This window comes from Manis pentadactyla, chromosome 13 (assembly GCF_030020395.1).
Source record: "Manis pentadactyla isolate mManPen7 chromosome 13, mManPen7.hap1, whole genome shotgun sequence".
NCBI lineage: Eukaryota > Metazoa > Chordata > Mammalia > Pholidota > Manidae > Manis > Manis pentadactyla.
Genome location: NC_080031.1, coordinates 22,285,092 through 22,304,259, shown reverse-complemented (window position 1 = coordinate 22,304,259; position 19,168 = coordinate 22,285,092). Strand labels below are relative to the sequence as shown.

General features: G+C 39.7%; 2 protein-coding genes across 2 annotated transcripts; one reads left to right on the top strand and one right to left on the bottom strand.

The window, feature by feature from the left end:
- Window positions 1-11,591: 11,591 nt before the first annotated feature.
- On the top strand, window positions 11,592-12,527 carry LOC118915945 (olfactory receptor 4S2-like). The gene has a single exon (XM_036892352.2). It carries the CDS (start codon window positions 11,592-11,594, stop codon window positions 12,525-12,527), a length of 936 nt encoding a protein of 311 aa, XP_036748247.2.
- Window positions 12,528-17,419: 4,892 nt separating this feature from the next.
- LOC118915933 (olfactory receptor 4P4-like) lies at window positions 17,420-18,346 on the bottom strand. Its single transcript, XM_036892343.2, has one exon. The coding sequence runs from the start codon at window positions 18,344-18,346 to the stop codon at window positions 17,420-17,422; it is 927 nt and encodes a 308-aa protein (XP_036748238.2).
- Window positions 18,347-19,168: the final 822 nt, after the last annotated feature.

Genomic DNA, 19,168 nt, shown 5'->3' with positions numbered 1-19,168 from the left:
GTGTTCCCAGATGTGACACTGTTTGCATAAAAATTATCAGAGGAACCTGTTAAAAACACAGAGATTTGTATATCTCTTAATGCTGCCCTACTAGATCAGAAAGTTTCAGAATAGATACTGTTGTGCTTCAAAAATCCTTCATGATGAGATAAATTTGAGTAGCACTGACATAGTCATCATTTTATGATTGAGCAAGTGCAACCCCATAGAGATCCAGTGTGCTTCGAAGCTGGATCAATAAACAAATATTTGTGTGATTCCAGGGCTAGGGTTTCTTAACTATAACTTGTAGTCCAGATGTCTTGCTGTCTTTGACCTTTATCTTTAATGTGACCTCATCAAAATCAACATCAAAGGTCTTTCTTTCAAAGCACTAACTATGTGCTGTCCTTAACATAATTTGTGTATATGAACAGACACATTCCATAGCCATAAACACATACCCAGGGATAGGCAGTAACTTGAATAATCAGATTGTTGAAAAGACAATGAAACAATGGTAGAGAGATGATCAGGGATGTGTTTATTTATTAAAGGAAGAAAAGCCCAGCTTGTTGGATGTGAAGGATGAATGTATCTTTAGTTTAATGTCATTTCACATAGGAAAGACATATTTGCTTGTTTGGAATGACAGTCTCAGGAATCCACAGCTGGAAATCAGGTCATGTTAGTAAAAGAAGCAAATGGCTCACTGTACTGAGTGAAGCTTATTAGGGAAAATAGTTTCCCTACCATGCATTTCAGCTAATTGTGATTACTGTGTAGACAGACTCAGAGTGACCTATTCCTCATGGATGTCTTTGTTTTCACTCATTTTCTTTAGTTTTTTCTAGTAGTCACTTACATTAGTAGGGACTGCTGCCTACAGATTACAAGGAGAGATTAGACTCAGCAGGAGCACATTAGTGGGATGCTACAAATAAAGTGGGCATCTTAGAGGTAATCCTTCTCCTAATCCCTTATCACTTTTTATATAAAACGCAAAAAAGAAGTCCTAGAGAAAAGGAAAGCTTTTCCCAAGAGGATAACTGGTCATCTGTTTTTTTAAGCCTGTGGTTTTTCTCTTTCACATCCTGCACTCAGCTTCTTGCCATTCCAACCTACTGGGCTCAGTTTTCACTGTATGCTTTAGCTGACAACAGAATGCTTCAGGGGGGCGGAGCCAACATGGCGGCGTGAGTAGGACAGTGGGAATCTCCTCCCAAAAACATATATACTTTTGAAAATACAACAAACACAACTAGCCCTAAAAGAGAGACCAGAAGATGCAGGAGAGTGGCCAGACTGCAGCTACACCAGTGAGAACCCAGCGACTGGTGAAAGGGGTAAGATACAAGCCCAAGCCCGGCGGGACCCGAGCGCACCTCCCCCCAGTTCCCGGCGGGAGAAGAATAGGCAGAGCGGGAGGGAGACGGAGCCCAGGACTGCTGAACACCCAGCCCCAGCCACCCCCAACAGAGCACAGACACGGTGCGTGGGCTGAGGGCCCTGGATACTGGGGGAACACGGAGTAAGACCTCTGAGCGGGTGCCAAAGCTGATGCCCCTGTGACAAAGAAAAGCGGGGGCTTTTGAAAGTCTTAAAGGGACAGGGACTTAACAGCTTGACGGAAACAACCCAGGTCACAGTACAGCAGCTGGAAATTACAGGGAAAACTGGGCGCACTAACCCCCTGGGCAACAGCTCTGAGACCCCTCACGGAGGTAAACAGTCAAGCAGCCCCCCCATCCATTACCCCACCGGGCGCTGCGAAAGCAGAGAAGCAGCCTGAGACAAACTCCGCCCACAGAAAGGGAAATTCCTCCCTCCCGGCCAGGCAAGACACAAAGACCCAGTCTACACGCAATTACCCAACACAAGCCACTAGGGGTCGCAGTTGTCCCAGTAAAGAAAGGCCAGTAGCAAGTGAAAATTTTGGCCCTCCCAGCTGACAGTCAATAGCACCTGTCAACATGAAAAGGCAAAAAAATATGATCCAGACAAGACTAACCCAGACAGCTTAGGCATCTGCTACATCTTCCCCTGAGAAGGAATCTAAGGAGATAGATTTAGCCAGTCTTCCTGAAAAAGAATTCAAAACAAAAGTCATAACCATGCTGATGGACTTGCAGAGAAATATGCAAGAACTAAGGAAGGAGAATTCAGAAATAAAACAAGCTCTGGAAGGACTTCAAAACAGAATGGACGAGATGCAAGAGACCATTAATGGAATAGAAAACAGAGAACAGGAACGCAGAGAAGCTGATGCAGAGAGAGATAAAAAGATCTCCAGGAATGAACGAATTTTAAGACAGCTGAGTGACCAAACGAAAAGGATCAATATAAGAATTATAGGTATTCCAGAAGAAGTAGAGAGAGAAAAGGGGATAGAAAATGTCTTTGAAGAAATAATTGCTGAAAACTTCCTCAAACTAGGGGAAGAAATGGCCTCTCAGACCACAGAGGTACACGGAATTCCCATGACAAGGGATCCAAGGAGGGCAACACCAAGACACATAATAATTAAAATGGCAAAGATCAAAGACAAGGACAAAGTATTAAAGGCAGCCAGAGAGGAAAAAAAAGGTTACCTACAAAGGAAAACCCATCAGGCTATCATCAGACTTCTCAACAGAAACCTTACAGGCCAGAAGAGAATGGCATGATATACTTAATGCAATGAAACAGAAGGGCCTCGAACCAAGGATACTGTATCCAGCACGATTATCATTTAAATATGAAGGAGGGATTAAAAAATTCCCAGACAAGCAAAAGTTGAGGGAATTTGCCTCCCACAAACTAACTCTACAGGGTATCTTAGAGGGACTACTCTAGATGGGAGCACTCCTTAAAAGAGCACAGAACAAAACACCTAACATATAAAGAATGGAAGAGGAGAGAAAAGAAGGGAAAGAAATAATCATCAGACTGTGTATATAACAGCTCAATAAGTGAGTGAGGGCAGACAGGAAGGTAGTAAACAAGCTAATCTTGAACATTTGATTACCACAAATCTAATGCCTGCAATGGCAATAAGTACATATCTCTCAATAGTCGCCATAAACGTAAATGGACTTAATGCACCAATCAAAAGACACAGAGTAACAGAAAGGATAAAAAAGCAAGACCCATCTATATGCTGCTGACAAGAGACTCACGTCAAACCCAAAGACATGCACAGAATAAAGTCAAGGGTCGGAGAAAGACATTTCTTTCAAACAACAGAGAGAAAAAAGCAGGTGTTGCAATACTAGTATCAGACAAAATAGACTTCAAAAAAAGAAAGTAAAAAGAGATAAAGAAGGACATTACATAATAATAAAGGGCTCAGTCCAACAAGAGGATATAACCATTATAAATATATATGCACCCAATACAGGAGCACCAACATAAATAAAACAAATACTAACACAACTAAAGGAGGAAATAGAATGCAATGAATTCATTTTGGGAGACTTTAACACACCACGCACTCCAAAGGACAGATCCACCAGACAGAAAATAAGTAAGGACACAGGGAAACTGAACAACACACTAGAACAGATGGACCTAATAGACATCTATAGAACTCTACATCCAAAAGCAACAGGATACACATTCTTCTCAAGTGCACATGGAACATTCCCAAGAATAGACCACATACTAGGCCACAAAAGGAGCCTCAGTAAATTCCAACGATTGAAATCCTACCAACCAACTTTTCAGACCACAAAGCCATTAAACTAGAAATAAACTGTTCAAAGAAAGCAAAAAGGCTCACAAACACATGGAGGCTAAACAACACGCTCCAAAATAATCAATGGATCAATGACCAAATCAAAATGGAGATCCAGCAATATATGAAAACAAATGACAACAACAAAACTAAGCCAAAACTTCTGAGGGACACAGCAAAAGCAGTCTTAAGAGGAAAGAATATAGCAATCCAAGCATATTTAAAAAAGGAAGAACAAGCCCAAATGAACGGTCTAATGTCACAATTATCGAAATTGGAAAAAGAAGAACACATGAGGCCTAAGGTCAACAGAAGGAGGGACATAATAAAGATCAGAGAAGAAATAAATAAAATTGAGAAGAATAAAACAATAGCAAAAATCAATGAAAGCAAGAGCTGGTGCTTCGAGAAAATAAACAAAATAGATAAGCCTCTAGCCAGACTTATTAAGAGGAAAAGAGAGTCAACACAAATCAACAGTATCAGAAACGAGAAAGGAAAAATCACGACGGACCCCGCAGAAATACAAAGAATTATTAGAGACTACTATGAAAACCTATATGCTAACAAGCTGGGAAACCTAGGAGAAATGGACAACTTGCTAGAAAAATACAACCTTCCAAGACTGACCCAAAAAGAAACAGAAAATCTAAACAGACCAATTACCAGCAACGAAATTGAAGCGGTAATCAAAAAACTACCAAAGAACAAAACCCCCGGGCCAGATGGATTTACCTCGGAATTTTATCAGACATACAGGGAAGACATAATACCCATTCTCCTTAAAGTTTTCCAAGAAATAGAAGAGGAGGGGATACTCCCAAACTCATTCTATGAAGCTAACATCACCCTAATACCAAAACCAGGCAAAGACCCCACCAAAAAAGAAAACTACAGACCAATATCCCTGATGAACGTAGACGCAAAAATACTCAACAAAATTTTAGCAAACCGAATTCAAAAATACATCTAAACGATCATACACCATGACCAAGTGGGATTCATCCCAGGGATGCAAGGATGGCACAACATTCGAAAGTCCATCAATATCATCCACCACATCAACAAAAAGAAAGACAAAAACCACATGATCATCTCCATAGATGCTGAAAAAGCATTTGACAAAGTTCAACATCCATTCATGATAAAAACTCTCAGCAACATGGGAATAGAGGGCAAGTACCTCAACATAATAACAGCCATCTATGAAAAACCCACAGCCAACATTATATTGAAGAGCGAGAAGCTGAAAGCATTTCCACTGAGATCGGGAACTAGACAGGGATGCCCACTCTCCCCACAGTTATTTAACATAGTACTGGAGGTCCTAGCCACAGCAATCAGACAAAACAAAAAAATACAAGGAATCCAGATTGGCAAAGAAGAAGTTAAACTGTCACTATTTGCAGATGACATGATACTGTACATAAAAAACACTAAAGACTCCACCCCAGAACTACTAGAACTGATATCGGAATACAGGAAAGTAGTAGGATACAAAATCAACACACAGAAATCTGTGGCTTTCCTATACACCAACAATGAACCAACAGAAAGAGAAATCAGGAAACAACTCCATTCACAATTGCATCAAAAAAATAAAATACCTAGGAGTAAACCTAACCAAAGAAGTGAAAGACTTATACTCTGAAAACTACAAGTCACTATTAAGAGAAATTAAAGGGGACACTAACAGAAGGAAACTCATCCCATGCTCGTGGCTAGGAGGAATTAATATCGTCAAAAGGCCATCCTGCTCAAAGCAAGATACAGATTTGATGCAATCCCTATGAAACTACCAGCAACATTCTTCAATGAACTGGAACAAATAATTCAAAAATTCATATGGAACCACCAATGACCCCGAATAGCCAAAGCATTCCTGAGAAAGAAGAATAAAGTAGGGGGGATCTCACTCCCCAACTTCAAGCTCTATTATAAAGCCATAGTAATCAAGACAATTTGGTACTGGCACAAGAACAGAGCCACAGACCAATGGAACAGATTAGACAATACAGACATTAACCCAGACATATATGGTCAATTAATATTTGATAAAGGAGCCATGGACATACAATGGCGAAATGACAGTCTCTTCAACAGATGGTGCTGGCAAAACTGGACAGCTACATGTAGGAGAATGAAACTGAACCATTGTCTAACCCCATATACAAAAGTAAACTCAAAATGGATCAAAGACCTGAATGTAAGTCACGAAACCATTAAACTCTTAGAAGAAAACATAGGTAAAAACCTCTTAGACATAAACATGAGTGATCTCTTCTTGAACATATCTCCCCGGGCAAGGAAAACAACAGCAAAAACGAACAAGTGGGACTATATTAAGCTGAAAAGCTTCTGTACAGCAAAAGACACCATCCATACAACAAAAAGGAACCCTACAGTATGGGAGAATATATTTGAAAATGACACGTCCGATAAAGGCTTGATGTCCAGAATATATAAAAAGCTCACATGCCTCAACAAACAAAAAACAAATAACCCAATTAAAAAATGGGCAGAGGAACTGAACAGATGGTTCTCGAAAAAAGAAATACAGATGGCCAACAGACACATGAAAAGATGCTCCACATTGCTAATTATCAGCGAAATGCAAATTAAAACTACAATGAGGTATCACCTCACACCAGTAAGGATGGCTGCCATCCAAAAGACAAACAACAACAAATGTTGGCAAGGCTGTGGAGAAAGGGGAACCCTTCTACACTGCTGGTGGGAATGTAAATTAGTTCAACCATTGTGGAAAGCAGTATGGAGGTACATCAAAATGCTCAAAACAGACATACCATTTGACCCAGGAATTCCACTCCTAGGAATTTACCCTAAGAATGCAGCAATCAAGTATGAGAAAGACCAATGAACCCCTATGTTTATCACAGCACTATTTACAATAGCCAAGAATTGGAAGCAACCTTAATGTCCATCTATAGATGAATGGATAAAGAAGAAGTGGTACATAAACACAATGGAATACTACTCAGCCATAAGAAAAGGGCAAATCCTACCATTTGCATCAACATGGATGGAGCTGGACGGTATTTTGCTCAGTGAAACAAGCCAGGCAGAGAAAGAGAAATACCAAATTATTTCACTCATCTGTGGAATATAAGAACAAAAGAAAAACTGAAGGAACAAAACAGCAGCAGAATCACAGAACTCAAGAATGGACTAACAGGTACCAAAGGGAAAGGGAATGGGGAGGATGGGTGGGTAGGGAGGGATAAGGGGTGGGAGAAAAAAGGGGGTATTAAGATTAGCATCCATAGGTGGGTGGGAGAAAGGGGAGGGCTGTACAACACAGAGAAGACAAGTAGTGATTCTACAATATTTTGCTATGCTGATGGACAGTGACTGTAAAGGCGTATATAGGGGGGACCTGGTATAGTGGAGAGGCTAGTAAACAAAGTATTCGTCATGTAAGTGTACATTAATGATAAAAAAAAAAGAAAAAAGAAAATCAGTTCCTGTGTGGTGACCTCCAATGAGTTCTACACAATGGTATAAAGGGCATATAAAAGTGTATTCAAAGGGTCTGTTTGTGTTTATGCAGAGGATCAAAACTTGGTTTGGCTACCTCGAAAATGAACTAAGATACGATATGAAAAAGAACTTCCAACATCAGCATTCTCGGAAGACTCATGACAGAAGATGATCAGCAAAAAAAAAACCCCAACAAAGATCCATGCACTGCCACAGGTGTAGATGCACTCATCCCACCAGTTCCTGGACTTCCCAAGGGAAGGATGAAGGAGATATCTAAGCTGGCCTGTGCATACAGTAAAACAACAAATTTGACTGGATCTATACTGTTGGAACTCAACCAAGAATTAGGAGACGTGCAAATTGTAGCACTCCAAAATCTTACAACCACAGACTATTTACTGTTAAAAGAACATATGGGATGTGAACAGTCCCCAGGAATGGGTTGTTTTAATTTATCTGAATTCTCTCAGACTGTTCAAGTTCAATTGGACAATATCCACCATATCATAGATAAGTTTTCACAAATGCCTAAGGTGCCTAACTGGTTTTCTTGGTTTCACTGGAGATGGCTGGTTAATTACAGGTATGCTTTGGTTACATAACTGTACTCCTATTATGTTAATGTGTGCGCACAATTTAATTAGTAGTTTAAAACCTATCCATGCTGAATTTACTCTACAAGAAGATATGTCAAAGAAATAATCAATCTTCCCAGGTTTTCTTCCACCTGCTACTTCTATAGCTTTTCTTCTTCCTACCTAATTACAACCCTTAAATAGAATTTGTGCCACATGTCGAATTTACCGAGTATCATAATTCATCCAAGTGGTAAAGACACCTCAAGACAAATGCTGGGCATAGAAGCCACAGGGCATAAATATGCAAAGAAGTAAAACACTAACCTTTTCAAACAATAAGGCTTCTCTCTCACTTACCAACTTAACATTTCCCTGTATGGCCCCGGAAGATGACTAGTTAGCCAGAGATGGGTAAGATTCCTCAAGGGAGGTTCAACCTAAGACAGGCACAGTCGCAGGGGGCCATCAGGTGAGAAAATGGAGATCAACAGAGGTGAGGCTTAGAACCTCCCCCCTCATGTTCTGAGAGAAATCTTCTGCATATATGGATGTTTTATTGCCCTCGTCTAGCTCGGATTAACACATAGTCTACAGGCACACACCTGATCATCTACATTTGCTCTCTTACAACACTAAACTCTGTTTTCTACCTTTATCTCGTATCTACCTACCACTTCAGCATTTTATTAAAAATAATAATAATAAAGAGAGAAATGTGGTATCCACATATAAATCAAGTTTAAAAATCAAATGAATATTCATATTTGAACTGACTGTTTATATTTCATAATGCATGAACAAAACCGAAAGCTTCTGTGATGGCTGCCCTTGTAATGTTCACCATGTAACTTATTCACTATTTAAGAATTTGTTCTCCATGTAAGAACTTGTTTGTTATGCATCAGAAGATTGGAGACTTACGAAAATTAGGCTTGGGGTAGATTAATGATTGTGCATTGAGTATTGTCCCCCCTATACAGAATTTTATTGTGGTTAACAACCATTTGATCAATAAATATGAGAGATGCCCTCACACACAAAAAAATTATATATGTATATATATATATATATATATATATATATATATATATATATATATATATATATATATATATATATATATATATATATATATATATATGTAAACACACTTCCAATTGTAAAATAAATAAGTAACCTGGATGTAATGTATAGCATAAGGAATATAGTCAAAATATTGTGACAACTTGGTATGGTGATAGCTGGTACCTAGAAGGCTTCAAGAGGCTGAATAAACATAGGATTTCCTTTGTGTGTATGTATATACATATATAACTTTTTCCCTCCCTTGGTGATTTTTCTTCTCAATAGAAATGAAATATCCTTCTTGCAGATCAAAAACAATTCTTCAAAAGTGTGTGATAAAATGTTCTGGATTCATGGTATGGCCCTAAATGCAAGAATTGATGGATTTTAAACTTATCAAACAAAAAATTTTTCATATTTTAAAAACAAATATAAAAGGTCATCTGCAAATTACAACTCATTTTTATTTTGTGATCTGGTTCTCATCATGGAGGGAGACATTGGGATAATGGCTATCCCCCAGGTCATTAACATTTTGCATCATTCTCTTTAAATAGGCCTTACTAATTAGACATAGAGAAAAAAGAGTTTGTTATTACCAAAGATACTATGAAATGGCAGATTTCAGCAGGTGAGAGACGGAGCCGAGAACAACAGAGCCTGGACCCGTATGGGCCTTTGAGTTTTGGGTGCCAGGGCTTCTCCTACGCAAAAAGCAATTCCTAGAGCATCAGTCTACATTTTGGAAGGCTGTACCCACGTAATGAGAAGAGATAGAAAAATAACGCAAAACTCAAGCCCTGGACAATAGGGGTGAGATTTTTTTCTCCTAAAATTTATATAAGAAGTTTGTAGAAAAATGGAATTCATCAACTTCCTGTATTTTAAATGCCTATAATATGGTTACAAGACACGGTTTTCAGAAATAAGGTGATGAGATGATGTTATTCATATGATGTTAAGAAAATAAACTGCATCTATACATAGTCATGAGATAAGGTAACATGATTGTGAAAAAGAAAGTATCAATGATTTCCAAAGAAACTGAGGTATTATCATTTGTGAAATACTCAGAGAGTGGAAGGAGGAATTCTTGATTTAAGAAGAGCTCCTCTAGGAGTTTATGGTGTGGACAATAGAGGCGCAGTTTCTTCTAGATGAGAACCAAGCAACATAATTCACAATTGTCAAAAACTGCGATGATTGGGCTCTCTGGAAATGAAGAGCTCATGCAGTGGAGAACAGTAAACTTTTCAAAATTCAGAAATAAAAACAAAGAGAATGAACAAGTAAGAAGCACAGGAGGATGTGCTTGAGGATGAAATGAAGTTATTGTTGTTACTATTATGACCACTACTATTATCGTCTGATTTTGTGCTGTATAAGGGAAGGACACCGGTATTGCTGCTCTCTCGACTCTAACACACAGACCTGGGGAAACCCAGCCCTGCAGTTTCCCAAAAGCTGGAGAGCCAGGCCCAGTGCAGAGCAAAGGGACAGAGGAGAACACACACCTGGTTCGGCAGGAGGTGTGAGCACTACATTTGACAGACCTGGAGGGGATGTGGCCTCTGAAGGACAGAATTCCTAAGAATCACCTATGACACTGTGTAATCCCATGCTGAGCTATCATAATTCAAGGAATTGGATACATCTGTGGCATGGTTTGAAGAATAACCTAGAAACCCCAGGTTTTTCAGATCAAAACTATTCCTTATAAATGACCTACTGAATTTCAAAACTGAAGTGTTCTCCATTAAAATTAAATATTGTCCTCTTCCTTAGCCCATTTAAAGTATCTTTCAGGAATGACTTACTCCAGGAATATTTAGTGCATCCTAAGTGGAAGAATTAATATGAAGCAGCAAGACATTAAAACATTAAAACGATGAATGAAGCAATGGTGGGATTATGGGCAGAGTCCTTCCTTTTTGTTTTTCTTTATTTTGTTTGCTTTCTTGCCTTTTTCATTTTCGTTTCCTTTTTTTAGTTAGCAACGAAATGTTTAAAATACTAATTAAAGTATTTCTTGGTTTATACTCAACACTGAGTTTGAATGTGGAGAAAGTAATAGAGATTTCATTTCGTCTCTGTTCTGATCTAACAGGTCCTGATGTGTCCCCACCCGTTTCTCTTATAGGTTTATCTTTTTTCTTATCTCTTTCTCAGGCACCAGTATCTCAGAATCAGATTTGTGTGATTTTGGTCCTCTCTCTACTACATGACACCACATCCTGACTGACTAAGAGCTTGAACACTCAGGGAAAATTCAGAAGAGAAAATGTGGGCACATTTACACTTCTGTGTCAAAAATAGGACAGACTTTTCCTAAAAGGTAATTAATTGTACCATGTTACCAAAAACAGAAGTTGTTCCAAATGGGGCACAATGCCTTAAACAGAACAGGAACTCGTAAATTTTTAGAACAAACAGAAGAGAAAACCTCAGTAAAAGGTGAGGGAAGCGAGACTTCTGCTTAACGTGTGACATACAGAGTTTGCTTTCTCTCTCTGGTCTTTGTTTCTTCATCTCACGTGAACAAATGGACTATGATGCTGAGGGAATGAGGGGGACATGAGCACGTCAATATCTTCAAGTATGCATGCCAAGCATCTGTAAGCACCCAGTTTCCGTTTTCAGCTATCGTGAGCATGCACGTGCTTTGAGTTAGAAGTAAATGTTGTTGGTCTTTGTTATGTTTTTCTTTCAGATTATCAAATCGTCTCCTGGAACACTGGGCTGCTAATTCTATGGAAAAAATAAACAACGTAACTGAATTCATTTGCTTGGGTCTTTCTCAGAACCCAGTGGCTGAAGAAGTTTGTTCTGTGGTGTTTTCTTTCTTCTATACAATCATTCTCCTGGGAAACCTCCTCATCATTCTGACAGTGTATGCGGGTGACCTTCACAAGTCTCCGATGTATTTCTTTCTCAGCTACTTGTCTTTTGTGGATATTAGTTACTCTTCCATCATAGCTCCTAAGATGATTGTTGACCTACTAGCCAAGAGAAAGACTATCTCTTATGTGGGGTGCATGTTTCAACTCTTTGGGGCTCATTTCTTTGGGGGCACTGAGATCTTCATCCTTACTGTAATGGCCTATGATCGTTATGTGGCTATCTGTAAACCCCTGCACTACATGGCCATCATGGACCGTGACAGATGCACTAAGATGTTGCTGGGGATCTGGGTAGGTGGGTTCCTACACTCCGCTGTCCAGGTGGCTCTGGTAGTCCAGCTGCCCTTCTGTGGACCCAGAGAGATCGATCACTACTTTTGTGACGTGCACCCTGTGCTGAAACTTGCCTGCGCAGATACATACCTTGTGGGTGCTGTTGTGACAGCCAACAGTGGTACCATCGCTCTGGGGAGCTTTGTTATCCTGCTGATCTCCTACAGCATCATCCTGGTGTCCCTTAGAAAGCAGTCAGCAGAAGGCAGGCGCAAAGCTCTCTCCACCTGCAGCTCCCACGTCGCTGTGGTCATCATCTTCTTTGGTCCCTGTACTTTCATGTATATGCGCGCTGATACTACCTTTAAAGAAGATAAGATGGTGGCTGTATTTTACACAATTATCACCCCCATGTTAAATCCCCTGATTTATACACTGAGAAACGCAGAAGTAAAGAATGCAATGAAGAAACTGTGGGACAGGAAGGTTTTCTGGGAGGCTAACAGAAAATAGTTGTAAAAGTAACAATTTAAGCTGGATCTGTACAACGAAGAGAGTAATAGAAACCATACAGGGTTTCCTTGGAGGAACACACAAAAGAATAACACATTCTATGGAAAGAAGGTATTATTTATCTAATTATAATTATTTATTATAAAACATGTGATAATAATTGATTATACTGGTTCTAATGTTTCATATTCAACTAAAAAATTCAGCATGATCATAGTTGCATTCAATACGTTTATATTATGTGAACAGAAAAAGCATTCAGGGAATATGACAGCTCTCGGAGCTAAAGCATTGTGATGTCAGTCTTCCAAAACACAGTGAAACCTAAGCCAAGTAGGGTGGAATGGCAAGAAGGTGAGAGCAGGATGTGAAAGAGAAAAATCACAGTCTGAAAAAAACAGATGACCTGTTCTCATCCCCTTGGGAAAAGCTTTTCTTTTCTCTAAGACGTATTTTTTTCTTTTTAAATAAAAATGATAAGGAATTAGGAGAAGGATTACCTCTAAAATGCCTACTTTAATTGTAACATCCCACTAATGTGCTCCTCCTGAGTCTAATCTCTTCTTGTAGTCTGTAGGCAGCAGTCCCTACTAGTGTAAATGAGTACTAGAAAAAACTAAAGAAAATGAGTGAAAACAGACATCCATGAGGAATCGGTCACTCTGAGTCTGACTACACGGTAAGCACAATTAGCTGAAATGCATGGTAGGGAAACTATTTTCCCTAATAAGCTTAACTCAGTACAGTGAGCCATTTGCTTCTTTTACTAACATGACCTGATTTTCAGCTGTGGATTCTAGAGACACTCATTCCAAACAAGCAAATATGTCTTTCCTATATGAAATGACACTTAAACTAATGACATCCTTCACATCCGGCAAGCTGCGCTTTTCTTCCTTTAGCAAATAAACACATCCCTGATCATCTCTCTGCCATTGTTTCATTGTCTTTACCACAATCTGATTATTCAAGTTACTGCCTATCCCTGGGTATGTGTTAATGGCTATGGAATGTGTCTGTTTATATACACAAATTATGTTAAGGACGGTGCATAGTTAGTGCTTTAAAAGAAAGACCTTTGATGTTGATTTTGATGAGGTCACATTAAAGATAAAGGTCAAACACAGCAAGACATCTGGACTACAAGTTACAATTAAGAAACCCTAGGCATTGGATCACACAAATATTTGTTTATTGATCCAGCTTCGAAGCACACTGGATCTCTATGGGGCTGCACTTGCTCAATCATAAAATGATGACTATGTCAGTGCTACTCAAATTTATCTCATCATGAAGGATTTTTGAAGCACAACAGTATCTATTCTGAAACATTCTGATCTAGTAGGGCAGCATTAAAAGATATGGAAATCTCTGTGTTTTTAACAGGTTCCTCTGATAATTTTTATACAAACAGTAGCACATCAGGAAACTCAGCTCTGGGAGCAGTGAGACTAGATGCTTGATGTTAATGGAGTGCAAGGGACCTATGAGTCCATGAAACCTAAAGAGCCCTACCTCTGATGTATAGCCCCATCTGTTCTGCTAACCGACACAGAGGAAAGGCACCCTGACCTGGCTTTATAAAATAATGGAATAGATGAATGTTACCCACTTGATAATCATTCCCCAAAATACACTTTCTTTTATGTCTTTGCATTAAAGTCTTGACTATCCAGGGATATTAGTGATATAGAAGGTCAGCAGTCCCTAAGGTAAATGCTGACAGAATCATTCATCTCAAAGAGCAAGAAGTGGAATATATGAAGTAGTACCCAAGGTTCCTCCAGGGACTGTGTAAACATATTCCTGTTCACAAAGCTCCTTAGAACAATCCCAGTCAGATTAGCAGAAAACCTCCCCCTGGTTCCTTGGCGGAAGGTGACCAAGAATGAGGAGAAGTCAAAATTCACCCAGTTCAGGACATAAGTCTGGGGTGACTCTGTCAACAGCACCACTTCATGTCATAGGTGTGAGATCACCAATTTGGCTGACATCCATGTAGTTTTATCGTTTTTTACTTTTACTACCTCACTGTTTGAAGATGGAAGATGTGGCTTGGATTAGAGCCTTGTGGATGAAAATAAATGACAACCCTCCTCATTTTCCAGATAAATGAATTTACTTAATTCTGTGTTGAAACAATGTCTCTGAATTCTAACCAATGGTTTTCCTTTTGTCCCTTGAGTAACAACTACATATTTCAATCATTCTTCCATGCATTGTGCAACTGAATATATAAAGATAGCTTCCACAAGCCTCCATATGCCCCCTTTTCTCATTTAAGCATATCCAGAAATTTAAAACATTTACCACCTGCCAGAGTCTCCAGAAGTTCATCATTTTTATGGGACCTATGTGGGAACCCCTCAGCTTTACAGTGTCCTGGTGTACCCACTTTTTTCATGGGGACCAATTTTTCTGTTTCATTATGAGCTATGATGTAACTTCATCACTTCATTCAGATCATCAAAATACTGTTTACATTTTAGTGTAAAAACTCAATCCACAATGTAGAGAGAGAGAGAGATGATGCTGAGCTTGCATAACAGGCAATCTTTGGTCAAACACTACAATTTGAGCAAAGACTAAGACAACACTGCCACTTTATACACGAGAATAATAAGAGCTACATGGCATATTTCTGAGCCCACCTCGAGGTCTGGAATTAAGGCCAATCAAGCCCAATGTATATAGGCTGACACCAGTTGCTCATGGACACATGAGTGAGAATTAAATGCTTATTGTATGAGCCCCAAGAGGTAAGATGGCTTGTTACACGGCACTATTGATCTGGCTGACCCAAGAACAGCAAGGTCAAGTTGCAGAAGTGTGGATTCTGAGGCATATTCTTTTTTTTTATGATGTCTTTTTTATTTTCAGTTTTAATTATTTTTATTTTGGTATAATTAATATAAAATCACCTGAGCAATATTATGGTAACTAGATTCCCCCTTACTATCAAGTCCACACCACATACTCCATTACAGTCACTGTCCATCAGCATATTAAGATGCTATAGAATCACTACTTGCCTTCTCTGAGCTGTACTGCCTTCCCCTCTGAGGTACATTCTTAAACTGATAAAACTTCTAATACCTTTAGTGCACATTACTTGGAATGGAAGAGTGTAAAAGGCCAAGCTAGAGAGAGTGGACATGAGAGACAGCACATAACCTTCATTATGCACATAAATGTCGAAGCATCAATACCTAACTATGCAGCCATCCCATCTCCCACTATTTCGTCCATAGAGAACACAGGAAGGGAGGGGCAGAATGTTACCCATGCCTAGGAGGATTCTTTTTGCTCCTCCTTTGTTGATAAATTATAAGAAGAGAGTTTACAGAAGATAAATGTGAGGTATGTTCAAAGAGACTTCTGAAAGACCTATCTTCTTCTAGGAGAAACCACATAGTAAACATGACACAATAAGCACATTTAATTCATTACCAAAAAATGTGGCTTACATACACAGCAGTAATTGCACAATTAGACATCAGCCTAAGCAGCTCTAGACATTTCTGTTCAGTTTCATCTTCCAGAAGTGGACAATCCTACCAGGAGGTACTGGCCACCAGATCAACATCAAACACAACCATGACTTGATCTGCTATCGTCTTTCTTATCTCGTTTTAAGTGTACTTCATTATTTTCCTGCCACTCCTGAGGTTCTATGTTCCTTAATCTTCTAGGCAGTACACTGTTAGGGTCATTTTGGAAGAGAAAAAATACTGCTGAAACCTTCATCAACCTTGGCTAATTTCTGTAAATGCACTGCCCACCTTAAAACTTGGATTCCTGTCACCAGTAATACTCGTAGTACATGCATTTCAATTTCTTAGTGGTGCGGTCAAGAGGATGGAGCACCAGAAAAATATTGGATCTGTGTGTCTCATATGTGAAAAGTTGGTGAAAACTCTCTCTAGGCCTTAGTTCTCACTTATCCTTTTACTTAAGTATTCTTATGCAAATAAGGGAACCCTCAATGTACCAAAGATGATCCCATTTTATGAACCAGGTTTTAGTTTGAATGGTGGAAGAAACCCTCAAAAATATGCCTTCTGCATAAAGTACATTGAGTAATAATTAAATTCAGCCAGAATGCCCTTGTCTTCAGCTGTGTTTCATGAGCTCAGGTTCTTTCATAGGGTGGAATATTTTCTAGGTTACCTATTTACCAAAAGCATCAGTTTGTATACTCATGAAGAATTTAAAATGAAGTTATAAGTACAGTCTTTGAATCACATTTATAGAATTTAAGAGGGTGTTCATCATACAATCTGAAACTTCTAATTCCTGGACTGTACCAGCAACGGGTTACCAAGAATTCTTCATAACAGTTTCTCTAAGTATAGCATGGACAGTCTAAGGACATGTGCTGCATTATTTTAGAAGCATGATTTGTTAGTGCAAGTGTTAAAATTGACAACAACATTTGTAAATTTTTGCATTGCTTTATTTTTTAACTGCAATGGAAACCTCAGAAAATAGAGGGCTTAGCACTTCTTTTTATCTGTGAGAGATGTCTCAGTCAAGGTATCTGTGTCCTAAAGCAGGGCACAATTGCACAACTATGCAGTCTTTACAATGTCCTCTGATAAAATTACTGTAATACCCACTCTGCCTGTGATCATGAAGCACAGAATGTTCCAGAATGCCAGACCTAAGTGGCAGAAGGTCAGAGCTGGAAGGGACCTGCAGGTTGTGTGGTCACCTTCCCTTGGCTACAGCCTCAGGGCAGTAGCATAACGGGAAATGCACGGCTGAGTGGGCTTCCTCCTCAAGGCTTGCAAACTTGGATGACAGCACATCACCCCTGCACTGGCTTTATTGTTCGCATTGACGATTCTGAGGAAAGAACAGATCCAGCAAAGGGCTGGACAACCAGCGGTTCATTTCTCTTCAAACAGTCTGTGTCGGCACCACACTCTCCTCATGGCATTCTTCATGTCTGTGTTTCTCAGTGTGTAGATGAGAGGGTTGAACATGGGGGCAATCATGGTGTAAAATAGGGAAAACACCTTGTCATTACTGACCGAATCAGCCATGGGAGCATAGGTGAAGATGAGGGGCAGGAAGAACATGAACACGACAGTGACGTGAGACCCACAGGTAGAGAGGGCTTTGCGGCGGCCCTCGGACGAGCGGGTCCTCAGTGTGGACAGGACGATGATGTAGGAAATCACCAAGGCAACAAAGGTCAAAATGGACAGCACCCCAGTGGTGGAGATGATCGCAATGACCAGAAGGCTAGTGTCGGTGCAGGCCAGCTTCAGCAAGGGGAATACGTCACAGAAATAGTGGTCTATCTGATTGGGGCCACAGAAGGGAAGCACCGTGATGACCAATACATGCAGGATTGAGTGGAAAAATGCCGCGAGAATGGAGGCCACCACAAGGGCATAGCACACCCGTGTGCTCATGATGGCCGTATAGCGGAGGGGTCTGCAGATGGCTGCATAGCGGTCGTAGGCCATGGCCACCAAGATGAAGATCTCCACGGCACCAAAAAAGTGGGCATAAAACATCTGGGCCATGCAGCTGTTGTAGGAGATGGTCTTCCTCTGAGCCAGTGAGTCTGTGATCAGTTTGGGGGCCACCGTGGAGGTGAAGCAGACATCCATGAAGGACAGGCAGCTGAGGAAAAAGTACATGGGCTGCTCCCTGAGGCGGCTGCCCCTGATGGTGAAAAGAATGAGCAGGTTTCCTGAGAGAATCGCAATATAGCAAAGTGAGAAAAGCACAAAGCAGGCAACCTCTGCATCCTTATCTCTAGAGAGTCCCAGGAGGATAAATTCTGTGATGTTCTCATGTCCCATTGCTTCTGCAGCTTGATCATTTTTAAGTGGCACTTAATAAACCTGAAATATCAACTTTTTAAACTTATTGTTTTTAATGTCATTTGTTTATTCAATAAAGATTATTATTGTTCATGATACAATCAGTGCTAAGGGCACAGCAGTGTACAGAGTATGTACAGTTTCTACTCACAAATAGAGTTCAATTCATTAAAGAAGTCATATAGTCAGAAAAATAGCACTTATAACACCAGTTAATTGAAATTTTGATCAATCCCAAAGCCTCAGACTTACCATGAGCAACAGGATGAAAACGTAAAAGGTTAAACGTTGTGTTTCAGGTTAATTTTGAGATCCAATTTCTGTATTACACCTCGGAGTGATTTTTATTCTTTGGCTTGTATAAAACAGCAGTGCATTTCTCTGTTCTCCAAGGCCAGGGAGATCACTATTATTCTCAGTCCTTCCCAGTGACTAAATCTCTGCTGAATCCTGAAAGTCCCATAATGTCATCATGCTTCAGTGACCTCGTAATTTTAACTACGAGACATCTGGGTGAGCATTTTAGAAAGTGGCTTCAGATCCTTTTCATGAACATTTTTTTTAAAACTAGTGGAGAGAAAGAACAACAATCAGATTATTGGTGATAGGGTTGTTCCATTTTATGGGCTTCTGGGATATTTATGGTTTCCTGGAATTGATGTTACTTCCCAGTTCACTTTCCAGTCTAACCCAGGAGTTCCCCTTATTTTTGCCCTTTCATCACACTTTCTGGCACTCCTTTTCAGTACTGCATCTTTTGAGTGCAAATTGTACCTGTACATTCTTTTTCACTTCCTTCGT

What these genes read in the sequence shown, in the direction of transcription:
- LOC118915945 (XM_036892352.2), top strand. Translation starts at nt 11,592, where the DNA reads ATGGAAAAAATAAACAACGTAACTGAATTCATTTGCTTGGGTCTTTCT.
- LOC118915933 (XM_036892343.2), bottom strand. Translation starts at nt 18,346, where the DNA reads ATGGGACATGAGAACATCACAGAATTTATCCTCCTGGGACTCTCTAGA.